At 41.1% G+C, this 27,609-nt stretch overlaps 2 protein-coding genes across 6 annotated transcripts; both read right to left on the minus strand.

Moving 5' to 3' along the window:
* Nucleotides 1–2,585: 2,585 nt before the first annotated feature.
* LOC306745996 (homeobox protein MSX-2-like) lies at nt 2,586–3,992 on the minus strand (the record flags this gene model as incomplete). The annotated part of the gene is made up of 2 exons (XM_079228861.1): nt 2,586–3,034; nt 3,692–3,992. The coding sequence occupies 2 exons, from the start codon at nt 3,990–3,992 to the stop codon at nt 2,586–2,588; spliced, it is 750 nt and encodes a 249-aa protein (XP_079084987.1).
* Nucleotides 3,993–20,056: 16,064 nt separating this feature from the next.
* LOC306745871 (cytoplasmic polyadenylation element-binding protein 4-like) lies at nt 20,057–27,452 on the minus strand (the record flags this gene model as incomplete). Of its 5 annotated transcripts, none has more annotated exons than XM_079228728.1 (11): nt 20,057–20,284; nt 20,456–20,637; nt 20,724–20,838; nt 21,388–21,506; nt 21,612–21,701; nt 21,933–22,109; nt 22,488–22,511; nt 23,775–23,825; nt 25,340–25,430; nt 26,205–26,303; nt 26,388–27,452. In XM_079228728.1, 11 exons carry the CDS (start codon nt 27,450–27,452, stop codon nt 20,057–20,059), a joined length of 2,241 nt encoding a protein of 746 aa, XP_079084854.1. The 5 variants fall into 5 exon arrangements, with proteins under 5 accessions (XP_079084854.1, XP_079084853.1, XP_079084857.1 ...); XM_079228727.1 differs by having other exon boundaries at nt 25,340–25,433; XM_079228731.1 differs by lacking the exon at nt 23,775–23,825.
* Nucleotides 27,453–27,609: the final 157 nt, after the last annotated feature.

The following is a 27,609-nucleotide window of genomic DNA, read 5'->3' on the forward strand; positions in this document are numbered from 1 at the left end:
TATATTGTTGTTTGCTCCACTTTGGCCTGTGATCATTTCCTCCGTGAAGGTTTCACATTGGAAACATCTGAAACTTGAGGCTGAGGTTATTGGGCAATCACAGCCATTAAAGACCTCGCTATCAGCCTAATGCCGGCCCTAATTTCAAAATGGATGGAGGCAAATGGACTGTGAAATATGTGCTAATGGTAACAAGCTTTTCCCAAGTTTACAGAGGGAGAGAGAAAGCGAGAGAGCGACCATATAATGCCCTGTGCTTTTATCACTAAGTCTCCACATATAGTTTCACAGAGCGTTGGAGTCAGGGACAAGGACAATTAAACCAGGGACTGCAGGGACAGCCTGGTATAATGTTGTTACACACTTCACAGAGAGAGACTAAGTTCATTTAAAGTATACAGTTTAAAAACACAGCTCACATGAAACAAATAAATCTCAACCTCTGTGGTGTCCAAGAGCGCTGTAAAAACACATGTTTGCAATTAGGGCAATGCGAGGTGTGCTATTTGCAGAAAACATTCAGTTTGGCAGACATAATTTCACATCTTTAGAGGAAATTTGGCTGGGTAAATAAATATTCATTTAAGAGTGCAACACCTCCCTACTCAGGCCACCCAGTTGAGTATCAGCCCACACAATGCATACAGTGGAAGTTAACGTATTCATCTGTATGAGGTGCAGACGACCATACAGAATAACATCATGTTTTTAATACTGTAGCACTCTAAGGCAGATTAGTAAACTGAATAGTTCAGACGTTTGACTAATGCGTCTTTGTCCGCGTGCACAACAACCCTTATTTCAAAGGTTCCTTGATTAAAATGGACAGAAACTCCACATGAAGTTTGAAAAAGACTCTAAACGACTTCAACACTCAGCTGATACCTTGTTTAAGCTAAAGAGTTTAGGTTGTTTTTCTCCGAACAACTGTCATTATATCTGCAAGGCAATGGTCTTGGTAGGCTTATCACAGTGTCAAGTGCTTATAGGGAGAATGAACCACCTTTTATTTGGATTTCCAATAAGTGTTCATAATAGATGCAGTCATTTGAAGACATACATTCCTCAGTGTGTGCTATATTGACCGAGCAAGCTGAGTCCTCCTGCTTGCAGAGCCGTGGCGGCAGAGACATGTACAAGCGCAGGAGCTTCTAATATCCTCTTGCGCGGCTAAAGCGGCCTCGGCCTCAGCCTCTCTTCGCTGCATTGGATGCAGGAAGAACAACAGGTTTTGAAGCTGTGAACTCAGCTCTCTGGGTCAATACAGCATTTATTGAGGAATTGATCTCTTCACCATCCACACAGATGTCTCCTTTAAGACTGTTACACTGTTGTTAAGCCAAGATGAATTACTGTTATCATATAGACTAATCACCGTGTCATCAGCTTACATAATGCGCAAGACGAATGGTTATATAAATTTGTACGACTCAACGGGAAAGAGCAGAAGAAGAAGAAGAAAAAAAACAGCAAGTCTGCACGGCAATGAGCAGAGCAGTTACTTCTGTCCAGGATGGAGCTAAACCATTTATAATTAAGTTTAAAAATAGGCTCTGAAAATCTGATTCATATAACACATCTTGACATATAACAGTGGCAAAAGTAAAAGAGTAAATAATAAAATGAATGTCACACCATCACGGCTCACTGGGACATTTTAATGGAACGTCGCCATCGTTTGTGTTGTAAGTTTCATCTGTTCTTAGGTCAAAATGTCTTCTGTGAAAACCGTAAGATTTAATCAAGATGGGAAATGACTGTTGGGAGTAGCTGCACTTCCAAAGGTGATCCGTAATACTAAATGACAAACAACATAATCAATCTGGTGGAGCTCGCATTACCCATATTCTGCTCAATATCAGTGTGGTGTTTTTTTAACTTCTCAGAGCATTTGTGAAAGAAACGTAGATTGCAAGAACCAGATCACTGTGCCGGATGTGGAGTACACACATTAAAGGTTGTGGGTCACTAGATAACTGAGCTGTAGACAGTGAGCTCAGCATTAAAGTGTGGAGATCAACAAGAGAACCAAACAGAGGGGTAACTAAAAGCTTTAATGTAATGTCAAACACATAACAAATTCATAGATATTCATCATGATATGAATGAATTTAAGGACTATACAGTGAATACATATGTCATAGGGAATGTTTTGGCTTGAAGCCGGCACTTCCCCAGGCCAAAAGGCCCTTCTCTTATTGTTCTAAAATGAGAATGATGTAAAATATCCCTGCATATTCAAGGCAAATACAAGTGCACTTGTATACATTTGCAAATACAAGAAGTAAATTTAAAAAAGGATGCGAAAAATGCAATCGGCTATTCAGGAAAACGGTCCTGAATATGTGTGGCCTGATATATTCTGTTCATTTTCAGTGACCCGAGCTGATTCAGCATATAGGCAAACAGTAAACAAAGATCTTCAAGAGTCTGTAATCTTTGTAAAAGGATATTAATAAAGACAGACCAGTGAAGATCAAAAAGCTTTGGCTCCTCCATGAAGTCGCTCATAAGGTGCATGACTTCACGATACACCCATGTCCTTCTTTTTTTTTAACACATCCACAACTCTGTGCTGGTTTCTCTCAGGAGAGGTGGAACAGGCTGTGGCCGACCTGTGAGGCGCACATGGCCAGGTGCACAGCGGGGAGGATGGGGCCGCGGCCGTATGAGCAGCCCAGTCCGTACAGTGCTGCTGATCCAGCATGCAGGCTCACACTGAGGGGGAAACCCAAAGACGGGAAGCCCGGGCGGAATACGGCTTTGGGCCCGATGCCAGCCACTATTTTGAGTTTCTCCACCTCAGCCTCCTGAAGCCTCTTGGCTTTAGCTCGCCGGTTTTGGAACCAGATCTTCACCTGGGTCTCGGACAGCGACAGAGAGGAGGAGAACTCGGCTCGCTCAGCGATGGACAGGTACTGCTTCTGATGAAACTTTCTCTCCAGGGCCAGGAGCTGCGTGGTGCTGAAGGGCGTGCGAGGCTTGCGGTTGGTTTTGTGCCTCCTCAAGGAGCAGACTGCTGGATTGAGCTGCCCTAGAGGAGACGGGCAAGATGAGAGGCTGAAATGTTGAGTCAGATATACTACCTCATTGGTCTGATATCTCAATAAATGAATGAGGGCCGAAAAATAGTGTTTGCTTCTTTTCAAAACGTTTGTTTGAGGCAATTTTAACTCACTGTAATGAGATTATCAATACTATCCATTTGATCATCCCCTTACTTATTTAACCTCTGGTAAATTGTGATGACTATTTGTCATCATTTTCAGATTGAGTTTTTTAGACTAAATTATCAATCAATTATCAATAAAATAAGATTTAAAAAATGTTTTTATACAATTATTAGTATCCTCAGGTGTAGCCGTGAACAGGAAATAGGGAACAGTGAGGACATATTTTTAAATTACAATTATTTATAAATATCTGAATTTAAAATATTATTAAATCGGTTCATGTTTTACCTTCATAAGTTCATTCTTTAACTTAAAATATGTACATTTATTAGACTTATGCCCATCTCTCCTTTATGGAGCCTGGCAGTTATGAACTTCATTAACTTCTCTAAAGCATGTTAGATGAGGTCCTGGGGTGATTTAAGGCACCAAAAGACGTTTAACGACTATAACCCCTTATTACCAATAAATCTGCATTAATAAATCTTCAAATCCAGACATTACCCCGGATCACTTACTGGGTGGTGCTGACATCTTAATGGGGCTGGATCTCCAGGACGCACAGCCCCCTCGTTCCGACGGCTCTGATTTAATAGAAACTAATTTCTGGGACAAGTCCCCCGGCCTGTGCGCCTGCTCGTCGTTCACAGAGTGACTTCCATCGTTTCTGTCCGTCACATTTAGGGTCTTTGTGTCCGACATGAGCGCCTCCACGCTGAAGGGCAGGCGGGACACCTGCGCCGCGCGGCTCTCCGCCCGCGGTGGCTGTACATCCTCGTCTGTTGAGAGATCTTCTCTCCAGTCTCCGGGGGAAGACATGCTTCCTTTGGGTCGATATCTAATTCCAGTCCAGACCACGCATAACTTTTCTCTCACGGAGTGCAAACACAAAGAGTTGTTACAAAGTTGACAGAGTTGCGATGGGAAAAATACAACTTTTGGGAGGTTCGAGGGGAATTTCAGTCAATGACGCGTCCTGACTTGTGATTGGACGGTGCGCTTGGGACGGGATCCCAGCCGGGCCACGCCCCTCCGAGAGGTCAGGCTCACATCAGCCTCATCTCGCAGTAATTACGCAGGGAGACGATTGTTTCTTGAGGACAGCTCACATGGGATTAATCATAATAACTGACAGTATAAACTGTATTTTATTCACTCTCAGTGGCCTTTGAAAGTACAGTGCTTTATTTCTTGAATTAATGGACGTGAATATGGGATGAGGCTGATGCCTGCATGGTATTTTTTGGAGAAAGAAAACTACTAATATAAGTAAATCAACCCCCTGTGTACTCCTGCAATTAGGCTGGTGGATTGGCCCGGCTGTCTCTGCACCAGGATGAAACGCATCAGTGTGACATCTGAAGAGCTGTATTTCTACTTTGCGAAGTCAAGCCCTAACTTGCAGGTCCTGACACACCAACTGTGGGAGTAATCACAATGGTTATCAATAAGAATCAGGGCGCTTTTAAATTTTCAAATAGCACCGTAGAGGAACCATTAAATGTGAGAGTCAGTTGGGAAATGGATTATGGTTTTGGGGCAAGCTTTAAAATGACTGTCATTACATTGTTTTTATTAACACCTTGTAATTAGGTCTGTGGAATCCGGTTCTTTAAAGCGGGATTTAACAGTAATGATGGAAAATTGCTACCTTCCTGAGGTGCGTGGCGCCCGCTGCGATTAGTCCCAGTGTCTGCTCCGTTGGAGGAGACAGAGGCGTCGCATGCCTGTTTGAAGCGCATACCTGTAGGGCTCCAGAGTATTAGGAAACATCATGAGAAGAACAGCAGCAGCTCTATCGCCTCAAACCTCTCAGTGATGGGATGAGACGCGGCAGCTTTTTAAAAAACAGTCCAAAAGGGCATGGATGTTAAAATTGTCATGAATAGCAGACGGCTTAATATCTTTCTGAGTGAGACTAAATGCACCCAGTATGCAACAAAACATCCCACGGTATTATTTCATTTGTGTTATTCAAGTAATTAACAGTCATTTTAACATACCTCATTTCATCAACCCGATAAGCCGTGCTCTCTTAAAACTTTTGATTTATGATTTATATATCGTGATTTTAACCATCCGTAATAGTATTAACAAGGGACTCTCGAGATGTATTGAAATGTACGGTCCATGTGTGATCGGAGTGCGACCCTTTAACCCCAAACCTAACCTAACCCTAACCTTAACCTAATCTAAACCTAACCAACCCAAACCCTAACTGGACCCTAATCTAATCTAAACCTAACCTTACCTCCCCTAAACCTTCGATATGTGTAAAGTAATGATTTAATCATGAATAAGAGCAGAGTATTGATAAGAGTAGCTCCTTGTAATAAAATCCCAAAGATAACCATCCAGGCCACCGTAGATCTCCGACTTGCGTAGAAAGGTGTAAGGGTGATTGGAGGGGTATTTAGTTGGTTGCAATCTGCAACACACACCTAGAAGTAGGGTTGGGTACCGAAAACCTTTTAACAGAGACAATGCCGAAAGGTAGACGGTGTGGCTGTATTTCGCAAAAAAAGTGTGCAGCAAATGCAACAAAACAATTGGGTGTAAAGAAGAAGAGCCGAACTCCGAGAGAGAAACGCTTCGTTTTCTCCACCAAACCTCGTTGAAAGCTACAGAGTTTCTAGAGAGGGAAAAGACTCCCGAACTCTAAACTCTAAACTTCCCCTGAGAAACCGCAGCTGACCGGCAAGAACATCGGCTGGGAGCTCTCCAGGAGAAACGCTGACACAAAGTGAGATTATTAGGAGACGTGTTTGTTCCTCGGTTCATTCAAGAGCAGCTCCATCTGCGTCAGAAAAGCTCTGTAAGTTGATATTAATGATGATGTATAGTCCAGTAAAGCAGCAGTTTTGTAGAATCTAACAGTTTGTAGAATCCAACAGTTTCTGAGTGGAGTTCTGTTGCACACGGTCCCAATCAGGCCACCTGATGCTTGTGTCTGTTCTTTTTTTTTTAAATGTATATATATATATATATATATATATATATATATATATATATTGTTCATAGTTTGAAGTTAAAATGTTTGAATCTGTAGTTTGAAGTCAAGTGTTTTGTATGTATTTATATCCATAGTATACATAGTAAAACAGTTAATATATTGTTAAATTTGAAGAAGAAAAAAGCCTTTCTTTAATGTCGTCAATCGTTGTTTTGTGCTTCTTCTTTTTTTTATCGGATCAGGCACCGGTATCAGCACCGGTATCGGAAAAACCCCAAACGATACCCATCCCCTACCTAGAAGCTCCTACATCTTACACACGGTGCCTTTAAGTGTTCGTTCAGCCAAGGAGACATGTGCAGCAGCTGATGCAAAATGTATATGCCTATTGCTGTGTCTGACCCCCCAGTGTCTATCTTTACTCTCATGTCTGTCTCCTTGTCTGCCATATGAGTCTTTCTTATATACAGATGCCCACACATTCAAAGGCCACCTGTGAGGTGACTGGAGTGCAGTGGAGCTGTCCAGAGCTCTGTGATCAGCCCTCAGAGCTCCTGTGTGCTCTCTGTAATCAGCAGGATTACAGTGGCATCACGGGGCTCGACTCCCTAGCGCCTCAACATCATTAGTCTCCATGTGAGGCAAAGTGCTCACACAGCACGAGCTCGCTCTCCTGTAAACACATGCAAATCCATTAAGGGGCTAACGCCTCATTTCAGTGTGAAAGAAGTCATTCAGTCAATCAGTATTTAGTGAAAATGCATAGAATACTGCATCATTGCATTTCTCCTCTCAATCCTCAGACATGATACGGGGAAACAATATGAGAAAAGATGAAATATTGCTTTGCGTGAATGCTTGAGTGTAATTCACACGCAGTCCCATCAAGTAAAAGCAGTTACGGCGGGAAGTAGCGACCCGTGAAGACATGTTAAATTGCTTATGCCGAGGCTAAAAATGGACACGTTAACATGGGCCGTTACATCAGGGGTTTAAATGATAAAACTATAAAGGAGTAGATGAAATATTGGTTTTGGATATTGTAGTTAAAGTTACAATATAGCAGCAGAAGAAGCAGTTGTGATAGTTCTTTGAATTTGCAGCAGGGAGGAAGGGAAGCATCATCCATGTCTTTGTCTTTCCTCCACTAACTAAACAGCTCGCTCCTGTCCACCGGTCCTGGTGCTGGGAGACACGCCTCAAATGTCGACAGTTTGCAACTGTAAAATCGTTGTTTCACAACCGGAAAGTGCTTCTTTTTTTTTACGAGGATCCTCACACGCCTGAGAGGTTAAATCGGAGGGGACAGCTTTTATCTATTCTCTATCATTTTTACAGGATGCCGACAATAATAAATCTGGAGCCATGTGCTGAATACAAAACAATTCCTTTTATTTTACAAATTAAATATGGTCATACAACCTTTCAAACTATGGTACGATGGGAGGTTTGCCTCTCCTTCCGCTGAGTTAAACACACTAACTACCGCGACACACAGACTTTTCCCCTGCAGCCATCACAGGCCAATCAGGACTCAATCAATATTTCATGTGCAGGCAGTCAAAATAAACAGCCCATAAAAACACAACCAGGGACACTATCAAGACAACTGATGTCTAATGTCTTTATAAGTATAGGGGAGGAATGATTACAGCTAAAAGTAACATGAGCGCTCAAGATGTTTATCTGGGGGTGCATTTTGGATCTCGTGCCTTCGGATGAGTCCTGTGTTATAACGCCGACACCCACCACTTCCAGAACGGTTTATTTACTGAAGCATGGTGGTTAGAGTGTACTTTTTAAAAACTGCAGTCTTGTTCTATATATTAATGACTGTTCAATCAAGGACACAATGGAAGTCTGACATGATCCATGCTGGGAACTGGCTTTTCCAGACATTGTATTACAAAGGAAAATGGAGCTTTACAGTAGCACTGTTGCAATTACAGCGAGGTAACAAAAGTAAATATGCTCATGATATATATATTTTTAGTTTTAAGTACAACACGGCTAACGAATGCACATATATTCAATGAAGAAGACATTGGGGCTTTAATTTATCTTAATGCAACTTGCAAGGACAAACCAATCTGAGAGGGTAATTATCTCCTGAGAGGCTGAAAGTGGTCAGATGCGTTTTCTCATTATTGCTTCTTCAGGCCTCTCAGTCAGTGCAATCAATACGTCACGGTTAGTTGATGGATCTTTCAGCGCTTCATTGTGTTTCCGCACAGTTGTTGTTTGAAGCAAGTCAGTTCATTAGGTTATAAAAAAGCTTAAACTAATTAAACGAATCCTCTGACTGACGAATGCACTGCAGCTGCGGTAAATCCCCATCTCACCACATCAAATTACAGATGTGAGAATGTACATGTGATACAGTATCCTGAATCTGGTAGCAACTTATTTCTAACATAACTGTAAAAAGATACCCACAAAAAAAGATTCAGTGATATGACCTCACAAACGTATCATTCAAAACGTCTTCGCGAAGAGGAGCTGTGGCTTCATAAAAGCGCATCAGCAGATCACACTGACAGTTGGAAAATATTAAGATTAAGATCACAAGTGACACATGCACACAAACTACACATGCAGCCACAATGAGTTAGTGTGCAATGTGGTTATTAAGCACTGTTTATTATAAGCAAAGAGGAAGTAACGGCAGCTTCATGTCACTGAACTCTTTCTCTTCCATATGCAAATATGGAGCCGTTAGTGCTGCATGAGCCAGTTTAATGGGCTGTATTGCTTAAATGCAATCCAACTGGAGATGAATGGACATTGTAAGCGATGCCAGGAATAAGTGTGCTACTACACAGTAAAAGCACACAAAGTAAAACCACATCCTTAACCTGCTTTACCCTTGAAATAACCTTCATATTGTGTCTCTAACCTGCACACAAACACAAGCACCACCTGCAGAGGCTAAAACCAGGTGATCACATGTGAAATATCACCTCTCCCAAACTATCATGCTTGTATTCATCGTGGCCTACGGGGATTATTATTATTGTTATTTACAAATGACAGAACGTGTATCGATCCAACAATGAATATTATTAAGAATTGATATGACTATTCCTACATTGATAAGAAAATTATAATCTATGATCTATTGGCTGCTAAAACCTTCAAACTCTTTTCATGGTTTACAACCTGATGCCAATAGAGTATTCAAATATAGACTTTCCCCTGTTGATCAATCTAGGAATTGAAAATAATTGACACAAATATAATTTTAACTATGGGTTGTTCTTATGGCAAATTCTAAATGCATTAATATCTTAGTCTGCGTTGGGTAGTGCAGATGATGGTCATCCAAAGGAAGAGTGGTCTGTAAATAAATCTGTGTTTACAATGTGATTAAAGGATTCTTTTTCATTTTGTCGTCCACCTTCGTGCTGCCGTTTGTTAAACGTGGTTTCAATGAAAAGTTCGGTGGACAGCCTGGTTGGTTAATGTGTCTCCTGTTTCTCTGCAGATGCCACCAGAACTAAGTCATCATCACATTAGTCTTCACTTTAAAGCAGTTTGTTCTTGGCTTGGAAAGAAATGCTCAAGGCTCAATAAAGGCTGATGAAACAACACTTGAGTTCCAAGAGACGTGCTACTATGATGTGAAACTGCACACTGAAGGAATGAGGATGTGACTTGAGTAAACAAGATGTGTATGCCAGAAGTGTAACAATACAGCTCTCATATCTCCTGACATTACTAGTGCCTGTGATGTGGTACCGTAGGTGGGTTTAAACATAATGAATCATGTATCATTCTCAGAAGCATCACCATCACTGGTGATGCTTCTGAGAATGGTAAATGATAGAGCCCCTTTTCAACTGGACAAAACAACATGAACATCTGACTTTTGCCTTTAGTGGGAAATGTTACAATCTGCATTAATTCTCGGGACAAATGATAACCAACGATTATTTTCATTGTCGACTAATCGGTTGATTATTTTCTCGATCAATCAATTAGTTGTTTCAGTGTTTCTTTCCCATTAATTACCTGAACTGTGGCTGCTCGCCAAAGTCTCTTTTGTCCCGCCAGAGATTTAGAAGGAAAAACCTAAAATATTTCCCCCTTTTTTTCTTGCATATTCGTTCTAATTTTGCCAGTATTTAAATAGACAACCTCAGAAAGCTGCTTACGATACAAAAAGAGGCTTTGAATTGTATAGCTGCAACAACAGAGGGCAACGTAATATATTTAAACAATGAATTCATAGCTAGGCCCAAACAATACATAAAACACAACATACGTCATTGCTTATTTGACAGGTAAGTGTCTTTTACAGGGTTTCCTCTCAACCACTGTTTCTGTGGACTATATTATTTCCTGAACTGGTCCTGTGCAACAAAACCAGCTGGTTTCAAACTGCACATCATGGGGCCTCAGTCCACAACACGGCCGCCGCTCATCAGGCTTCTCAGTGTGCTCTGGAGCTACAGCTGCCAGTCTGCAGTCTCCATGCAGACTGCAGCTCTGATTAAAAAAAAGAGGTCTGTATAACTGCAAATCACCACCCCAACAGCCATTTATCCTCAATCTCAATGCTATAAAACACTCAATAAAGCGCCTGTTTGCCAATTCAAAACCACCAGCTCTGTTTGCTTCAGCGTCCACCGGCCTGTGATCTTCAGGAACGCTGATGAAACCGTTTGGACTAGTCGTTTCAAAACCTGGATGTGTTGCGAAACAAGTGGTCTCGGCTAACCTCCACACGAACTCTGGAGTGGTTTATTCCCAGTGAGAACGCAAATCGACCCTTTCATGCAACACTAGGCTTATAACAGTAATCTAATCAAAATGACCCGATTCAGTGTATGAAGAACTGCCGTGCCGGTGTGGCAGTATGCACCCATCAGAGCCCGTCTCGGACCGGTGGCACGTCTTCTGGTATTATTCGGACAGAACATTGTTCTCTTTGCCGCAGTCTAGATGCTCGCTGAGGCTGGATACTTTGAGGAGGACGACATCGTTTTGGGGGAAATCTTCAGCGGTGTGTATGGAGGTTGTAAATCGACAGCAGATCGAAATGAAGAGGAGAGTTGTCCGATATGGATTAAACAGTGAAGATGACCTCATTCAAGGCTGAATCCATCACACACAACTGTGTTTGCTCCAATGTAAGATGCTTATACAATCATCCGGCTTAACACGTTCGCAAAGAAAGACGGTTGAATGTTAATCATTCTTAATCTATGATATCCCTTATGACGCCACGATGGAGCGCTGCAAAGGCTGCGACATGAATGGGAGACCAGACGAGTGAAAAGTAATCAATAACCACAATTTATTTACAGAATAACATTAACTAAACGAAACAAACACAGAGTCAGTATTCAGTAATGTCGGCATGTGTAAACAGCAGCTGTGTGAGGCAAAGGAGAGAAGAGAGCGTTCATGTTCAGGGACTTTACAGCTGGCTCACACCCGGCTCAGCTGTGGCTCATCAGCTGACAATCAACATCCTGAAAGACAAAGAAGAGCCAGCAGACAGCACACGAAACCCCTTGTGGAAGGGATGGGTCCTCACAATTGGCTTAAAACACATCAATATATTGAGCTACCCTTCATTATTCCTGTATGTTTGACCTGCACATGAGTTTTCGAGATGTCTGACCCTTAAATTGGGGCCGTTGGGCTTTCCCCTCAATTGCAATGGCCTCTTTATTCACAAAATGTGAACGAAGCTCTCACATGCATATAGTAGTCTTTTCTGTATACTTCTCTGATATTTTAGAGTGCTATTGACCCGCTGGTTGCTAAAGTGTGACAGGCCTAGAAACAGTAACGAGGGTGGGAGGGCTTAGCAAGGAATCAATCGTACATATGTAGTTAACCACAGACAAGCTGCCTGAAAACCACCAGAATTAAAGCATCTTTAATTTTCTGAACCTAGCACAGTATGATTACATTCCTCAGTACAGCCAAGCTGCTTGTCATTGTGTCATAATAGGGAACTGATAAAGTGCGCTCATCTTATTTTTCTATCTTATGATTTTAATTAATATAGTTCAATCCAGCTGTGCGCAGGTTTTGCTGCAGGAATTTTTCAAAAGCAATTTATTTGATAATTTTAAATGATATGCAGCAGGTGCAGGTAAAACATCTTGTATTTTTGGGATTCCATGCTGAGGACCTTATGTAATGAGCAAAATAATCATATTGCAGACAACAGGTCCCAGGATAAGAAAGCACTATCTTAGTAAAGTTGTCGGTTACATATGTAATGAGCCAATAAACATTGAAAGGTTACAACAGACAAAAAATGCGTTTAAATACTCACAGCTGTTATGGGTCCTTCCCTGAAGACTTGTGGTCGATGTTTATGCAAATACTGCTCTCGCAGTCACAATGCTTCTGTGAATTTGAGTGAGAACACCGTTGAATCTGTCATGTTGTGTTTAGGGGAGAAAAGGGTAAAACAACTGGCCTCTAAACACAGAGGCAATGAGGCTAATCAATCAAAAACATTAAGCAACTGCAGAACAATTTGGAGTTAAATTGCCCATGGTTTAACAGCAATTATATTACTGTTAAAATAATCACAGCCATATGCTGCTCTCAAGTAGATTTAGTCAATACATTCTGGTAAAAAAGGAGTAAACCTCTGGTGACACATTTATCACTAAAACCTGAAGCCAGTTCATTTTGTTGAAATCAGAAATCAAAGATTTGCTCAGATAACAGTCTTCGCAAATCATCTACACTGTTCTCTTTTTAAACGTGTATGGAAACCGCAGCTGACCACGTAACAGCGTTTGTAACCTTAAAAGCAGACAAATCAGGTCCGGACAATCTACACTCAAAATATTTAGAAATATTATTTAGCTCATAGAAAGCACAATGCAGGCCACTATTTCAAATGCAAAACATAACAGATGTTTATTTTTACATTTTTATAGTTAAAAATATATATATTTATTTTTATTGTGGCCATTATAACACCACACAGCATTAACACAGCGATGAAAGTTGCACCATCAACAGGTACAGAAATGTATTAGTTTCCTGATGTTATTTTAGAATTGGCTGGTGACATTTTTGTGAGCGAGGCGTGAAAAGGAGAGTTTACAGTATGAGATGAGATACAGTATGAGCTGAAAACTACCACTCAGGTATTTATATTAGAGGAGGTGGCGCCCTCTGGTGGACACTTAAGAGAGTTGTATCTGAAATAGTATAATGGTAATTCCTGCCACATGTGTACTATGGGCTGGTAAACTCATCATAAGCAGCTATTCAATCTCATAAACTCTATTTTCTGATGTTTTTTTTAAACATCCGTTTGTAGTACACCATGAATGTTTTAATAATATTTTCTCCATCCATTGTTTTTAGGGTGGAACAAACTATCACAGTATGTCCACAATACAATACATTATATACTATACTGCTCTGAAACAGCCTCATCTTACAGAGCAGTAAAACCTGCATGTGCTGCAGTCACTTAACTGTATTCCATTTATGTGTATTTTAACTTGTGTTTAAAATCTGAAAACCTTAATTTGCCTACATCATGAAACTGAGAATGAAACCAGACTAATTTGAATAGAGATTTTAGCACACCGATTTGAAGATGGACTCTTTTAATAAAACACTGTTAATTGAACATTGTGAAAATGTTATATACACACGCATATACACACACATACATGTAGATGGACCACTCTATGGTGCCTTGATGTAACAATGGTTTGCAACATCCCATGCTTACGGAACTAAACTAATACACTAGTAAGAACTTTGATGTGGTGAAACATGGATGATATCTCTCAGTTAAAGAAGTTAAGGTTAGCAACCTGCAATGGTTGTGGCCCATTTCAGTCAGTCAATGCGGCCTCAGTGGGCTTGGCTGAGGGTGGCCAGTCTCTGTCTGGTGAGCCTGTTCTCCTCCAGCATCTTGGAGATGGTCCTAAGAACTGAAAGCTTGACCTACAGGGGAAATATTCCCAGGAAAAGAAAGAGGGAGAAATGAAACATCTAGTAGGAAAAGCGCAGGGATTTACTGACAACATTAACCAATCACTCTGTTCTATCCAAGTTTTCCACTAAGCCATGCCAGTGACCTAAAATCGAAGGCAGCCATCATTCATGTTCTTGTTTACGCCTGTGCTTTTCCTGCTGTGACATGTCGTATGTCCTCTGTGATAAAGGACTATGGATTTAACAGAACACACATTTACTTTGACTTGTATTGGCTAGTATTAAAGTCCAAATGTAATCATATTTACATACAGTGTGTTATCTAAACAAACGTGCAGAATAAATATCAGATAAAGTATGTATACGTCAAAGCCAATGAAAGATAGATAGTTTTCATCTGTGACTGGTGGTTAGTTAGACTTAAAGTGATTGCAACACACATGATTAATGTTTACCTCCAAAGATGCTGCAGTATACAGTAGGGCTGAAGATAAACAGTGAGCGCCCGTAACAATGCTAATGTTTATCTTCATGAGCGGGGCACACAGCCCGCCTTTCTGCTCTTTGTGATCAATACACTCATAATCTCCAGTGCCAAAGCAAAAGTTCAAAAGGAAACTGGTCATTTTAAAATTAGGTTACAAAGTGGGCCTTATAAAGTTAAGGAATTATTCACATGTTATAATGCTTTATATTTTTTGGTTTGTCATTAAGTTGAAAGGAAAAACAATAGACGGAAACATTTTGTAGTTCCATCATGTGTTATACGTCTCCTCCCATTATGCACATATACAGTTTGCATAAGTTCAACCTTATCCTTCTTGTTTATTGCTGTGCTGGTGGGTCTTTGGGAGAAGCAGAAAACATCTCTGCCAATGGAGTCAGATTCAGTTGCAGCACCTGACAAAGATAAAACAAAAATGAGGCAGATTTTGCTGACAGTTCAGGCTACCACAATATGCAAAACTAGATCATAGCTTATTTTGGCTTAGTTTATAAGTAGGTCTATGCTTGATATTGGTGGTTCGAGCCCCGGCTCCGCTAGTCCATGTTGTGTCCTTGAGCAAGACACTTACCCGCTAATTGCTCCCTGTTGCTGTGTCTGTGGTGTATAGAACAAACATGTAAGTCGCTTTGGATAAAAGCGTTAGCTAAATGAAATGTAATGTAATATTGAATTTTCTCGCGAGCTACACTCTTTATCAAGATATTTTATATCAAAGTGATCCGGTTGAAAGATTTAGACTTTTAGATGGTGATCTTAAATGTTTTTTTTTTGTGGAAATAAAACAGACATTGTGAAGTTAGCTGTGAGGTGAAATTGATTGTGGGGTGTTGTTTGCAGGTGGACACAATAACAGTTTAATAAAAACTATTTAATGCAACACTATGCGCAGCACAACAACAAAAAGCACCATCTTCTTCTCACAAAATCTAATCCAAATACTTAATTATAAATCATATGTTTGTTGCAGGGATACTATACTGGATGGCAGTATTGCCCTTCTCTTTTAATCTTGTGACCCGACTCAATGAAGAAATCTCTACTTGACCCCAAATCACAGGTCATGGCCTTTGTGTAAACATTAGTTATAAACAGTCAATTTACTGAAGTGGGATGTTTTTTTGCCTGAGCCTCTATTGTAATAAATAGATACAAAATAAGTTATTTTTATATATTTGTACAGGGGCCATATTTGTGAGTGTTAGCCAAAAGGCTAATTGTAAGTCCAGATATGTATTGATAACGTGGTTGGCAACAGCAGTGGTCCATAGTGTCTCCTCTTATATGTCCAAGCGAGACAAGCTCGTGTTTATTTTCATAGCTTTACTCTGGTCCACAGGCAACAATCCATGCTAGCCAGCTAGAAAGGTTACAGATAGCTAGCTTAGCTCAACTAGCTAACTAACGCTAACCCCATTTAGTTAACTAATAATAACCAATAACATCAACCTGAATGTTAAAATCACCTTGTCGGCTCACAGTTGTCTTGGTTTTATTTTCGGGCTCTCCCGTCCATCTTCTCGGTGTTTTGTCCACCTTCTTGGACAAAGTGCTATTGCATTTTGGTAATTTGACTTTGAAAAGGAGCCGTTTTTTCCCACCTCTCACGTCGACGTTAGCCCGCTTGTTACCACGGGCGTCACGACTCCGGTGCCGAGAGGGGGTCTTGGTCTGGGTGGTCCGGTCTAACGGCTGGTCTGGTTGTGGCTCATCTCTTTGACTGGAGCCCAGCTGGGAACTAAAATATGGAACATACACCTTCCTAACTGGCAACATCTTGTCCACCTCTCCTCGGACGGGCTGAGAGTTTTCCCCCTCCTGCGGGCCTCGCTCGTGCTCGTTCCGCTGTCGGCCAGCAGGGGGCAGTCATCCGGGTACCGGGGCTCACCAACGCAGTGATGCCCAGGTACATGACGTCATCACGCCCGAACGACAGCAGCTCTCCCAGGAAGCAGTGACGGTTACGGAGGACGTATTAAAATATGTTCAGTAAAAAACTAGTGATATTTGCAAAATGTAATGAAAAGTACAGAAAAAAGCCCCGTATTAGTGTTAATAATGGTGGTACCATCATTATTGCTGATGCATTAAATGCAAGTAGTTGGCCGAAGTGTTGCTTTTTTTTATAAATGTAGCGTTACATTAGCTGCATGTATAGTTCAGAAGTTGTGCATGTGAAATGTTAAATTGCAACTCAAAAATAAATAGTGGATTAGATTATTTGTATTTCATCTAGATTATTGTTTTTCCCCTGAGCTGAGGTTTGAATGCGAAATAAAGCACTATGTTTTTTCAAGACCTCCATGTTGTAATAAGTCAGTACTGTGCAGCCATTGTTAAGTGGACTTATGTTTTAAATGTATTGTAGTTATAAAATCTCATGCCATTTTGTTGCCTATGTGTATATTTTTTTTTATTGAGAAAAAAAGTCTGGCTCTTGAGACTAGACCAGGTTTGTTGGGATGAAAAGCAGGAGATTTAGGGAGCTAAATAGCACTCACCAAGGCCTGAAATAAGCCCAAGGCTGCCTATAAATACCTCTGACCTGATTCAACATAACCCACCAGATGTACCAAAAACATGCTGCCACACAACAAAAGCATCAGGAGTGAGATTCCCAATTACTATGACAACCTTCAGGGGGGAAATCAATGAATAAGTGCCACTCTGAAAATGAAAAGGCGAAATTCCTGTCAATCAACATTAGGCATAGAATTCTTCCTCACAGCTGTTTTATTCGTTCAACAACTCACATTACAAATACTTCAAATGTATGCATACAGTTACAAACAGTTGGCCGCAAATGAATATATGACATTAGATCTTTGTTTTACTTCAATACTACAAACCAACTATAAAAACTGACGTCTGTATTGTAGCGTAAATTAATCAGGAAGAAAATATAAAAGTTGGAACTCACGTATAAATGTGAAATGACTTAATAAAAATCAAAATGATATCAGGTAAAAAAAAAAAAAGTTAATAAATATAACCTTCCCAGCATACAATTAAAAACTATTGAAATTTTGCAATCAGGTAATACTAACAGACATAATCCATATTCTTTTTCATCTGAAAATGTGGAGCACAATACAGCAATTAGAAAAACTAGACACATCAACGAGTTTAACACATCACCCAAAAAATATAACAAAAATCTGATCAAAATGATAGTTATACATTTCAATTGAAAATATAGCAAATGCTAAATACATTATCGACCTAGTATATACAATGTTTTCAATCACAGTAGCATGGTAGTAGCAAAATAAGTAAATAAGCACAAAACTAATGTTTAAAAATAAATTCAGGTATAAATTAGTTTTTTTCTTGCAGACATCAGCATGAACAATAGGAAACAAATAATGTGTAAATGACTGCATGGTTTATATGAATTAAATGACTTACACTGCGGAGACTTGTTTCTGGAAAGAATAAGTATTGCACATAATGGCTCAAAGTTAACTTGCAACATTAAATCACATTCAGGTTATGTCCCAAAGCATGCCACATCACAAAGGGGGTCAAGTGATCAAGTCTCCTCACCTATGTCCTACTGAGTGTCCTCTACATTACAAAACGCATCCAAAGTGTTGTCACTGTGTAGATTGCATAAACATCATGTCTGTGTAAGGAAGGCAGACTCCATCATGTAAAGAGAGGCTACAAGAGAGGTGATCTCAAAGAGATAAGGAAAAGAAAGTTGAAAAGGAAACAGGAGCTCTAGTGCATTACATTAGGTCCTGCATTAACACTAGCCATGTTATTTCTGTATTACATTATGCATGCCAAGAATAAGTAGAACTTACAGGCAGTCCCAGAAAGAGGATCTAAATATTCAAACAGCTGATACCCACTCCGGTGATAGAAGGGAAGATTTCACATTGACCAAAGCCAAAACATTTACCCTATCGATAATCTTATTGACTACAGGAGCAAAATATCAGAATATACTTTCAAGACTATCAAAATCAGTTTAGAAAGGTCTTGTCATGCCTTAGGATCCTGTAATTATGTGTATTAGGACAGAGGAGAATCCATATATGACTGGCTAATGATAGCCTCATTTTTTATTTATTTTTTTATCTACAGAATCACACCAATGCACCAGACAATTTTCAGATTTACCAGCACTTAAATATATAAAAGCTAATTGAAAATTATATTAATATCATTCATTTTCTTTTTTAAATTAAGTTTACCATAAATGCAGATCTCTTAGTAACAAAGGTACAAAATTATTTTTCACCAAGTGAAAAAAATGAGGTATTGCAAAAGGAGTTCTCCCATCTGTGAAAAATGTGCCTAAAATGACTATTGAAAAAAATATTTAGAAAAGTAGTGCATAATAAATGTATATATGTTCATGACAAAATAATCAGCTATAAAACACTGTACAAAAATCAGCAGGCCATGTATAAAATAATATCTTTATCTCTGTGACAGCAAATTCTAGCTACTACCATATCCAACCACAACACTTGTGATAGAAGCTCCAGTCATGGTAGAGCGTGCAGTGGTACACCATGAGGACAGCTCAGGGAGACTGGACTGTGCATTCCCATTAGTTTGTACTACATTAGCATGTTAGCTTCCAGTGCTAATATCCCTGACAATATAAAGTGAGCAAATACTACTGCCAATACCTGAGCCCTGAGGGGCTGTGTCTTTATTAGCCGACACCCACAAACCGAAACTCCAGACAACTCCAGCCTTTCCTCAGCCGCATGACAAGAGGACACAACATTATCCTGAAAACCCTCAGATCAACATCTGCTTTTTTTATGATGTGTTTTCGGCCAATCTTTGGTTTGCCCTTTCTGGTTACAAAGTGTCGACTTTTAAACCAAAACCTAAAAACTCGAGCCAGCAATCGAAACGCGTGTGTGCCAGCCTGAGGGGAGATTTAGTTTTGTGACGTGGCCAGATGCTATGCACCGAGCTTCTTGTGAAGCTCAGTCGTCCGACCGTCTGAAACGGTGTCCCTCCTCTGTTCAACCCAACCATTTGCACTCAACCTTTGGTAAATGGTACAGTTGTTCTCTAATCCTGCAAGCAAAAAGTAAGAAAAATGCACCCTTCTTAAACTCAAATTCCATAGTTAGTATACTGATTTAGGTATGATGAACCTCACTTAAATTTTATGTTACTCTTGACAACAAATGTAAGCAGCTTTGCCAGCTAACACGAAAAGAAAGTACAGTCAAGTCAGAAAACATCTAAATCCAAATCTAATGCATCCATATGCTCATGCACACTTAAAGTCAAAACATAAATGGGATTTCACTCTCTTAGCATTTACTTCTTTTAGAAGGCCCAATTAAAATAAAAGTAAAAAATAAATTAAGTTGTTTTATGTTTGTTTTTTTTTTTACTTAAAAGAAAAGTGCATTTATTTTTCATATCATAGCCCGTACCCCTTCCCTTACTACCCCCTTTCTTTCAATCCCTCCCCCATCCTGCTTCGTCTCCCTCCCTTGCCCTCTCGCCTCAGTTCCAGCGGAAGGAGATGTGTCGTGGTCGGTCCCCGCCCTCCTTCACCAGCGGCTTGTGGAACTCGCGTCCGGCCCGGGAGTGGATGGCGGCCCAGCAGTACTCGCAGTAGTACTGCAGACAGGTCACGTTGGCGCAGAAGAAAGGAGCAAACTTCCCCCCACAGCGGGTGCCCTGGCACTCATCACACAGCTGGTCGTCCAGGACATATGGCTTCACTTCCACCTGAGAAAGAGACGAAATGGACGACAGCGACACTGTTAAAATGGAGGTCGAGAAAACTATTTGAATGCATGCGTGGCAGCATGTCAGATAAGTTTAAATGAATATTTTATGAACATCCACTCTTCATTGTTAAAGATAGTAGAGGACGCTGAAAACATCAGAGGGACTCACCCGTTTATCAATCTCCCCGTGCTGCAGTTGAACAAATCGGGCACTAATGGCTGCAATGTAGCTTTGCTGATTAGAGAAGGCTACTCGCCCCGCCCCTTTTGGATACTTGAGTTCAGGGTCTGTGTCAATCCCAGCGTAACACACTCCTCCATATAGACGGTCCATGATCATGGCGAGCTCCACTGGAAGAGCAATGTACAGTGCTATTAATGGGATCAAATCAAGGCCGGAGAATGAAACACATTTAGGGGTCACCACACACGCTTACCTGCACGTAGGGGACGAGGGACACCTCCTACAAAGATAGTTTTTCTGGGGTCCAATGGCTGAGAGCCGTCCATCACAAAGTCACTGTCGTTCAGGTTCCAGGGCCGGATCTGGACCTACAAAAACAGAGATGAAAAGGAAAAACAAGTTAGGCCTTACTCATACATTGGATTGTGAACATAAAAGCAGCTTGCTGCTCATGTAATATGGATTATCATATTTCTTTGGTTCAATTTCACTGCTATTGCAGGATGTTGGTGGTGGGAGATTTATACAGAAAGCCTCTAGAATGATGGTGAAATACTCGAGATGTTGAGGTAAGGGAAAGTATACTGCAATAACATACATAAGAGTAGATAATAAAAAGAAATAAGTGAAAAAATGGCCTTTAGTTACTCAAGATTAGTACTTTACATGGTTACCTGTGTGTTTTTCAATACAACTTTCAACTGAAAATGAGCAGTGACTAAACCTACAGGCTACATCTGATCGATTACAAACAAAACAAAATGGAGCTGAACTTAACTTTCCAGTTTTCTAAGCAAGAAATGCCAAACACATTTAAACAAAGAATCCTGTGCAAGTCTACATTTGTGTCAAGTTTTGTTCTCGCTGGGCAAGACAGATTGCAAGCACGTAGCAGCTAAACAGAATGACACACTCACAGGCTTGTCTTTAATGGTGGGACTGGAGACACACAGGTAGAGCTTGCCATCCTCCTGAATGCAGGCATCGATCAGGGCCTGAACAGAGCTCTCGTCTTGAAACAACAGGAATGCATATCCTGGAAAGGTTGGACAACAGAACAATGAGCGTGCACAAATACTCATCACAGGGCTGCAGAGTCAACACGCTGGCAGAAAAATAATGTCCAACTGGTTTGACTCACCTTTTGGTGGAAAATAGGACTTGCTCTCTGCCTTGTGAGGCCAGTCAACAAACAAGTGACCAAATCGGCGGAAACTGGCAGTAATTTCATCTGAAATAATGAACCCAAAGCCATCAGTAACAGCATTTTGTGTTGTCCTAAAAAAAAAAATCTAAGTTTCATATAATATAGCTGAATTGAGGCACTAGAGTTGTAACATTACTTTCCAATCAGTTCTCACAATTCATCGTAAAATGATGTCAGCCATCGTCATTTTTATATAGATTTAATCTACAACAACGTGCATTAAAAGCATCCTCTGTAGCCATAACATGTCTTTACCTTCATCTATGTCTGGGGGCAGCCCTCCAACAAACACTTTGCGTGAATATCGCTCCACGCGTTCCCCATTGAGGTGGGGGAAACAGTGGGCTGAACCGAGGCCAGTGAGCCCCTGGTCACCGGACTCGTCCTCCCCAAAGGAGCGCTCATCCTCCATTGGGAACAGAGACGAATGACCTAGTGGAGGAAACAACCTGGATTACACATGTTGGTTCACCACCTGCGAGCTTGAACCAAAAATATTGCAGGATTAATGAGCGGGGGATTTGATTAGACGCAACTAAATTAATGTCAAGAAATACACCCGAAAGCAGCCATGATTACTACATCTGATGGAATCTGTGAAAGCAGTATGACCACTACTAGGCCTCGGCAAGCAACACTGGAAAGCTACAGAAGGAGGGGCTTAAACCCCGGCATTATTCAAGGCAGGGTACACAGTGACACTGAACAACAAGCAGACAAACACAGAAGCAGAACCACAAACATGTCAGGGGTCATCACTGCCTTCTAAAAATCACATTGAAGAAATCAAGACGTATTCACAAGCTTTACCTCGTCTTCTGCCATAACTTCTTGCTGCATGTAAAATAACACAAAATACTTTGAAATGGCTTTTTGAAAAAAAAAAAAAAGAGGCACAAAATAAGAGCAGCAAGTAAAACACAGTCAGGGCTTGACATTCAATCTGCTAGATGGCCTACTAAAATGGCTACTGCATTTTAAAAGTAATAACCACTATGAATTTCCACCTGCCAAAATAGTTTATCAAATGTATCCATTTAATACTTTTAGGGGGAAAACTGACTATTTAAACTATTTCCATCAGTATCCATAAAACACAAGTAAATATATACATATAATTAGAGACAGAAACATCATGGCACATAATTATACCCTGCAGTTATTGAATGCTTTAAGATGTATTGTGCAACACTTTCAGTTACTCCACATATGCATGAAGAAACAGTGTGAATCCTTGTCTTTGAAAATTATCATTATTTATCATCATTATCATGCATGGTAAAATGTATGGATTTAAAATAAATAAATAAAAAAAAAAAAAAAAATACAACTTGCATACGTAGATCATCTGCCTCTGACAATATGTTTGCGGTATCATTTATTTATTCTTTGCTGTATCTGAACCACGCTGAAAACAATATATATTTCTTATGTGTAGCCAGTCTGGTCATATTTTAGTTAATATGTTAATAAGTGTGTCACAATGACTACCACAGCAGTTTAGACGGGAACAAAACAAGAACATGACTTCAGGCAGCGTGTCTAGGATTTTCCTAAAGAACGATGTCTCGACTCAAAAAAATCCCTCTTAACCATCATATATGCCCTCTGCCTGCAGTTTCTTACTGTCCTGTATTCAGGGCGTTTCTGGGCAGTGACCTCTAGAAAAAAAAAAAAAAATGTAGTGACCAGGTGCCATTTTGTAAGCACGCATCCAAGAGGAAACTACAAAAATGGTGGATGTGGCCATGGGAAAAAACACAAATATGGTGAGAATATGCCAAGAGGAGAAAGCTTGTGCAAAAACGAGAGTGGATTGTGGTGCCGCGAGGCGGAAGTGCCAACTTTGAATGTTGCGTTTACAAACCTCAAATGACAAATTAAACTTATTCTGCCTTTAGGCGAGTTTGTATTTTCACCACTTGTTTTATCTCCGTGTGGTTATGTGATATCCAGAGGCATGTGAGCGCTTTGAATCCTATTAACTAGGTTTGATTGATAATGAAGGACCGGATTTTGTACCTTCATTTGGCAGACATTAATGTCAAGTCCTGACTGCTACAGCACTGCATATTATTATGCATGTCATTTACATACCGTTCATAGGTAGAGGCCCGTCTCCACCCTGGTGAGAGAAGTTGTAGCGTCCTACATGACAAACACAGGAGAGACCTCAGAACACCATGTCATGACATTTACCTCCTTTGTCTTACATTTAGATTTCTCCATAAAAAAAAGGACCATGATACACATTTGGGTAAATAATGGCAGACAAATCAAATTGAGCTTCAAATGTAGTTCAGCGTATTCTTACACGGGCCTATTAGTGCAATATCATAGGCTAGAAAAATACATCCAAGAATGTGTGTTTGACTTGCAAATTAGTAGTGGATTCTATTATTGACAAAGATGTACATTTCAAGCTGTAAAAGAGAGGTGGTTGTGATGAAAAAAGAAAAAAAAGTAATTTGTGGCTGACATTTATTACTGAGAATTCGATGAGATCAAAGAATCTTCACAGCAGAAATGCTGCAGGCGATTGTCATCATGCATTACGGAAAATAAGACAGAAATGTACTCACGCAAGACTGAACTGTGTACCAATACGAAAACACTACTTTTTGAGAGGTATAACAATCGTTTTCTACAAAACCCTTGTTGTCACTGGACAAGAGAGGCCATATCCATCCAATATGAATAGTTTAAACTTAAGCAGACAGCAGAGCGCTAATTTACCTTTATGATCTAAAATGGGAAGAATGTTGGTTGAAATGAGGAACTATATGATCTAAAGAATCTACCCAGACATGCAATATCAGCTTTTTAAACTGCTGTGGACACATTTTGGTCGGCACTTAAGATGCATTGATGTTTGACATCCCCGTGTGCTTACACTGCATTTAAAAATCACATTATATTGAAGTTAAGAGGAAAAATTATATACAGGGAGATAGCCTGATAGTGTCCAATATTAAAATATATATTTTATATTATACATTTTAGCTGATACTCCCTGGCCCTACCTAGAGAGAGACAGAGTATTCTAGAAAGCAGTCGACAAGATATTCAAATATTAAAAGTAAGATTGGTGTGGGATCAATGAGTGGGAACCACATCATTTTGCCATTATTAAAGCTGAGATATCATATTGGCACATTACATTTAGCTGGCACTTTTATCCAAGGCGACTTACATGTTTGCTCTATACACCGTAGACACAGCTACGGGGAGCAATTAGGGGTCAAGTGTCTTGCTTAAGGACACAACGGCATGGACTAGCGGAGCCGGGGCTCGAACCACCGATCCTCTGATTGAAAGACGGGCATACTAATCACTGAGCCACAGTCACACCAATTCTGAAATAATTTTAATGATACCCAGCCCTACATAAACCACAATAGCACTGCACAAAATGTAAATTTGATGAAGCTCATTAATATTTGTTTTTTGGTGGTGCCATTAGTACCTTAGTTATGTGATGTTTGGGACCCTATTAGCAGCATGCATTGGTCAAACTGAAAACCTGCTGTTAAGACAGTATTGTGAATAAAATACCCAATATCTTCTTGCTGGGAAATAGATGCAACAAACGTCTGTATTTATCGACAGCCAGCGGTGAGGAATAGTATCCTTTCCTCACAATTGCTAGTGTGGGAACTAACCTTTCAAGGAATCCTGCTCAGCCCTCATAATGTCAATCAGGGAGTTCTCCAGAGAGTGCATACTAAAACCATCAAAGGACCGTGTTCTCTCCTGCTGAAAGAGAGGAAGACAACAATTAGCCTCCCCGTTTCCCACATCACCATCTAAAGCAGCACAAGCTGCAAGAGCCCTGACAGTTTGCCATGATGCTAATAAAAAAAAAAAAACTGCAGAGAATATCCCCGAAAAGACCTTCAGCAGAAAGCCATGCAAACAGAAAATGGAGCCCAGAGTATGTTACACAAAATCACCGGCATATCTCTAATCAAATCTCAATTTCTACTGCAGCCGATAGCATTCTAAAAAAATAAAGTGCTACTCAAAAAAAAGGAAATACATTCTTCCACATCCATTGATTTCAGATAAATACAAATATTAGTGTGACATTTTTTTTAACAAAAAGAGGAAATCTATGATGAGTAATAGATAACACAAGTGAGGGTGCGTCACTGGGTATCCAAATGGGTTGAGAGCATGCAAAGCTGAGGAGGAGCACAAGACTTCTCAAATCAGGACAAGAGGAAGGCCATGTGATCAGAGCGGACGATAACACTGCTCTCCTTCAACGCAATGATCTAGCGAAGAACTCAGACATAAGCACACACACAATACGTTTCAATTCATCCGTTTGGTTGGCTTCACTGTCACGCACTGAACGGTTTTGCTCAGTGGTTTATTTTTTTGCATTTGACACAGCTGAGGGCGTTCAACTTAGCATCCACCCCTTGAGGACGCACTGAAACTAAAACAGCACTTAGTTCTACGAGGCCTCAGAACTAGTAATTCCCTAAACACCAGCCTGAGCATTACCTGGGATATGCTCACCTGGAAAGGGTAGACACTGTCGCTGCGGCTCATGCTGTCCTCAACCCAGCCCTTGTGATTGAAACCAGAACTATTTCTTGGGAACTTCTGAGATGGAACCTGTAGGACAAACAGATGAGTTTCATACAAGCCTACTGACTAAATGCATTGTGTGCAATCGTGTCAGTTATTAATCCTGTCTACCTGATTGTTGGGGAACGACTTCTTCAGCGGGGAGATGGAGTTAAGACCCGTCATCCCGCCACCTACCCCACGCCTGTACTCCCGGACACCCTGCGTGCCTCCCCAGCCACCATACCCACCGGGGCTCCAGGAGGTGGATGTGGGAGTGGAGGGACTCTGGTAGCTTCCCCAAGGTGAAGGGGGTTTGCTCTGGGCGGAAGCGAGGTGGGGCAGCTGGGTGAACGGCCCAGTGCGATGGGGATGCGGGGGGAAGGAGGGCTGGGTTGGATGAGGGCTAGCTGGGGAGCGGCGGTGTTGCTGTGGGACTCCCTGACCGTGGGGGTGGTAGTGCTGGGGGTGAGCTGTGGGCGGGTGGTGCTGCGAGACTGGGCCAATCTGCGGGGAGAAACTCCCTCCCGCTCCAAAGCCAGGCGCGGCGTGGTGGGAGAAGTTCTGGAACAGCAGGGGAGGTCCGTTAGCGTTGGAGCTAGTTGGGCCGAAGAACCCTCCGACGTCTTCTCCGACCACTGGAGACTGGGTGGACGGGACCGCAGCGGACCAGTTGTTAAAACTGGTCAGCGAAGATGAGGAGGAGGTGGATTGAGCACAACCTGTGCCCATTCCCAGGCTGTCCTGGTAGTCAAACCCGCTCAGCACAGGGGAATCCATCCTCAGCTTTTCCTTTCCACCACTGCTCTCCAAAGAACCCTTCTCCAATTGGCCATCTTCAGGAAGACCTCCCTCCAGCTCTCCTAGGCCTCCCACAGCATCCTGATGGCCCGGGGACAGGGCCTGAGGCTGAGTCTGGACCTGAGACTTCTCTTGCATGTCCTGGAGGTCCAAGGCCTTGGACTTGTCTGACTCAAGAATCTCATCTTGCATGTTACCGTGTTGGGCTACGGCAGGGAACAGCCAAGCGCTGCCCCCATTGGTGGAGCAGGTGTTGTTTACGAAGGAAGGGGGGCTGGGGGGATTGGAGGGGTGGTGAGGGTGCTGGGGTTGGAGGTGAGGAGGGATCCTTACAGGGAAAGGAGATTTGTTACCACTGCTGTTCTTCACCAGAACTCCAAACCCGTAGTCCCCCATTTAGGACACCCAGTAAGTCTTCAATTCACTTTTGGCTTTCACCGTCTTCTTTATCCTAATATGAGGAGGGGCAGGGAATGGGGGGAGGAGGAATGAGTGACAAAAAGCATAAGGCTGTTACAGCTCAAGTTGATCTGGCCAAAAAAAAAAAAAGAAA

This window comes from Taurulus bubalis, assembly GCF_910589615.1.
Source record: "Taurulus bubalis genome assembly, chromosome: 13".
Taxonomy (NCBI): domain Eukaryota; kingdom Metazoa; phylum Chordata; class Actinopteri; order Perciformes; family Cottidae; genus Taurulus; species Taurulus bubalis.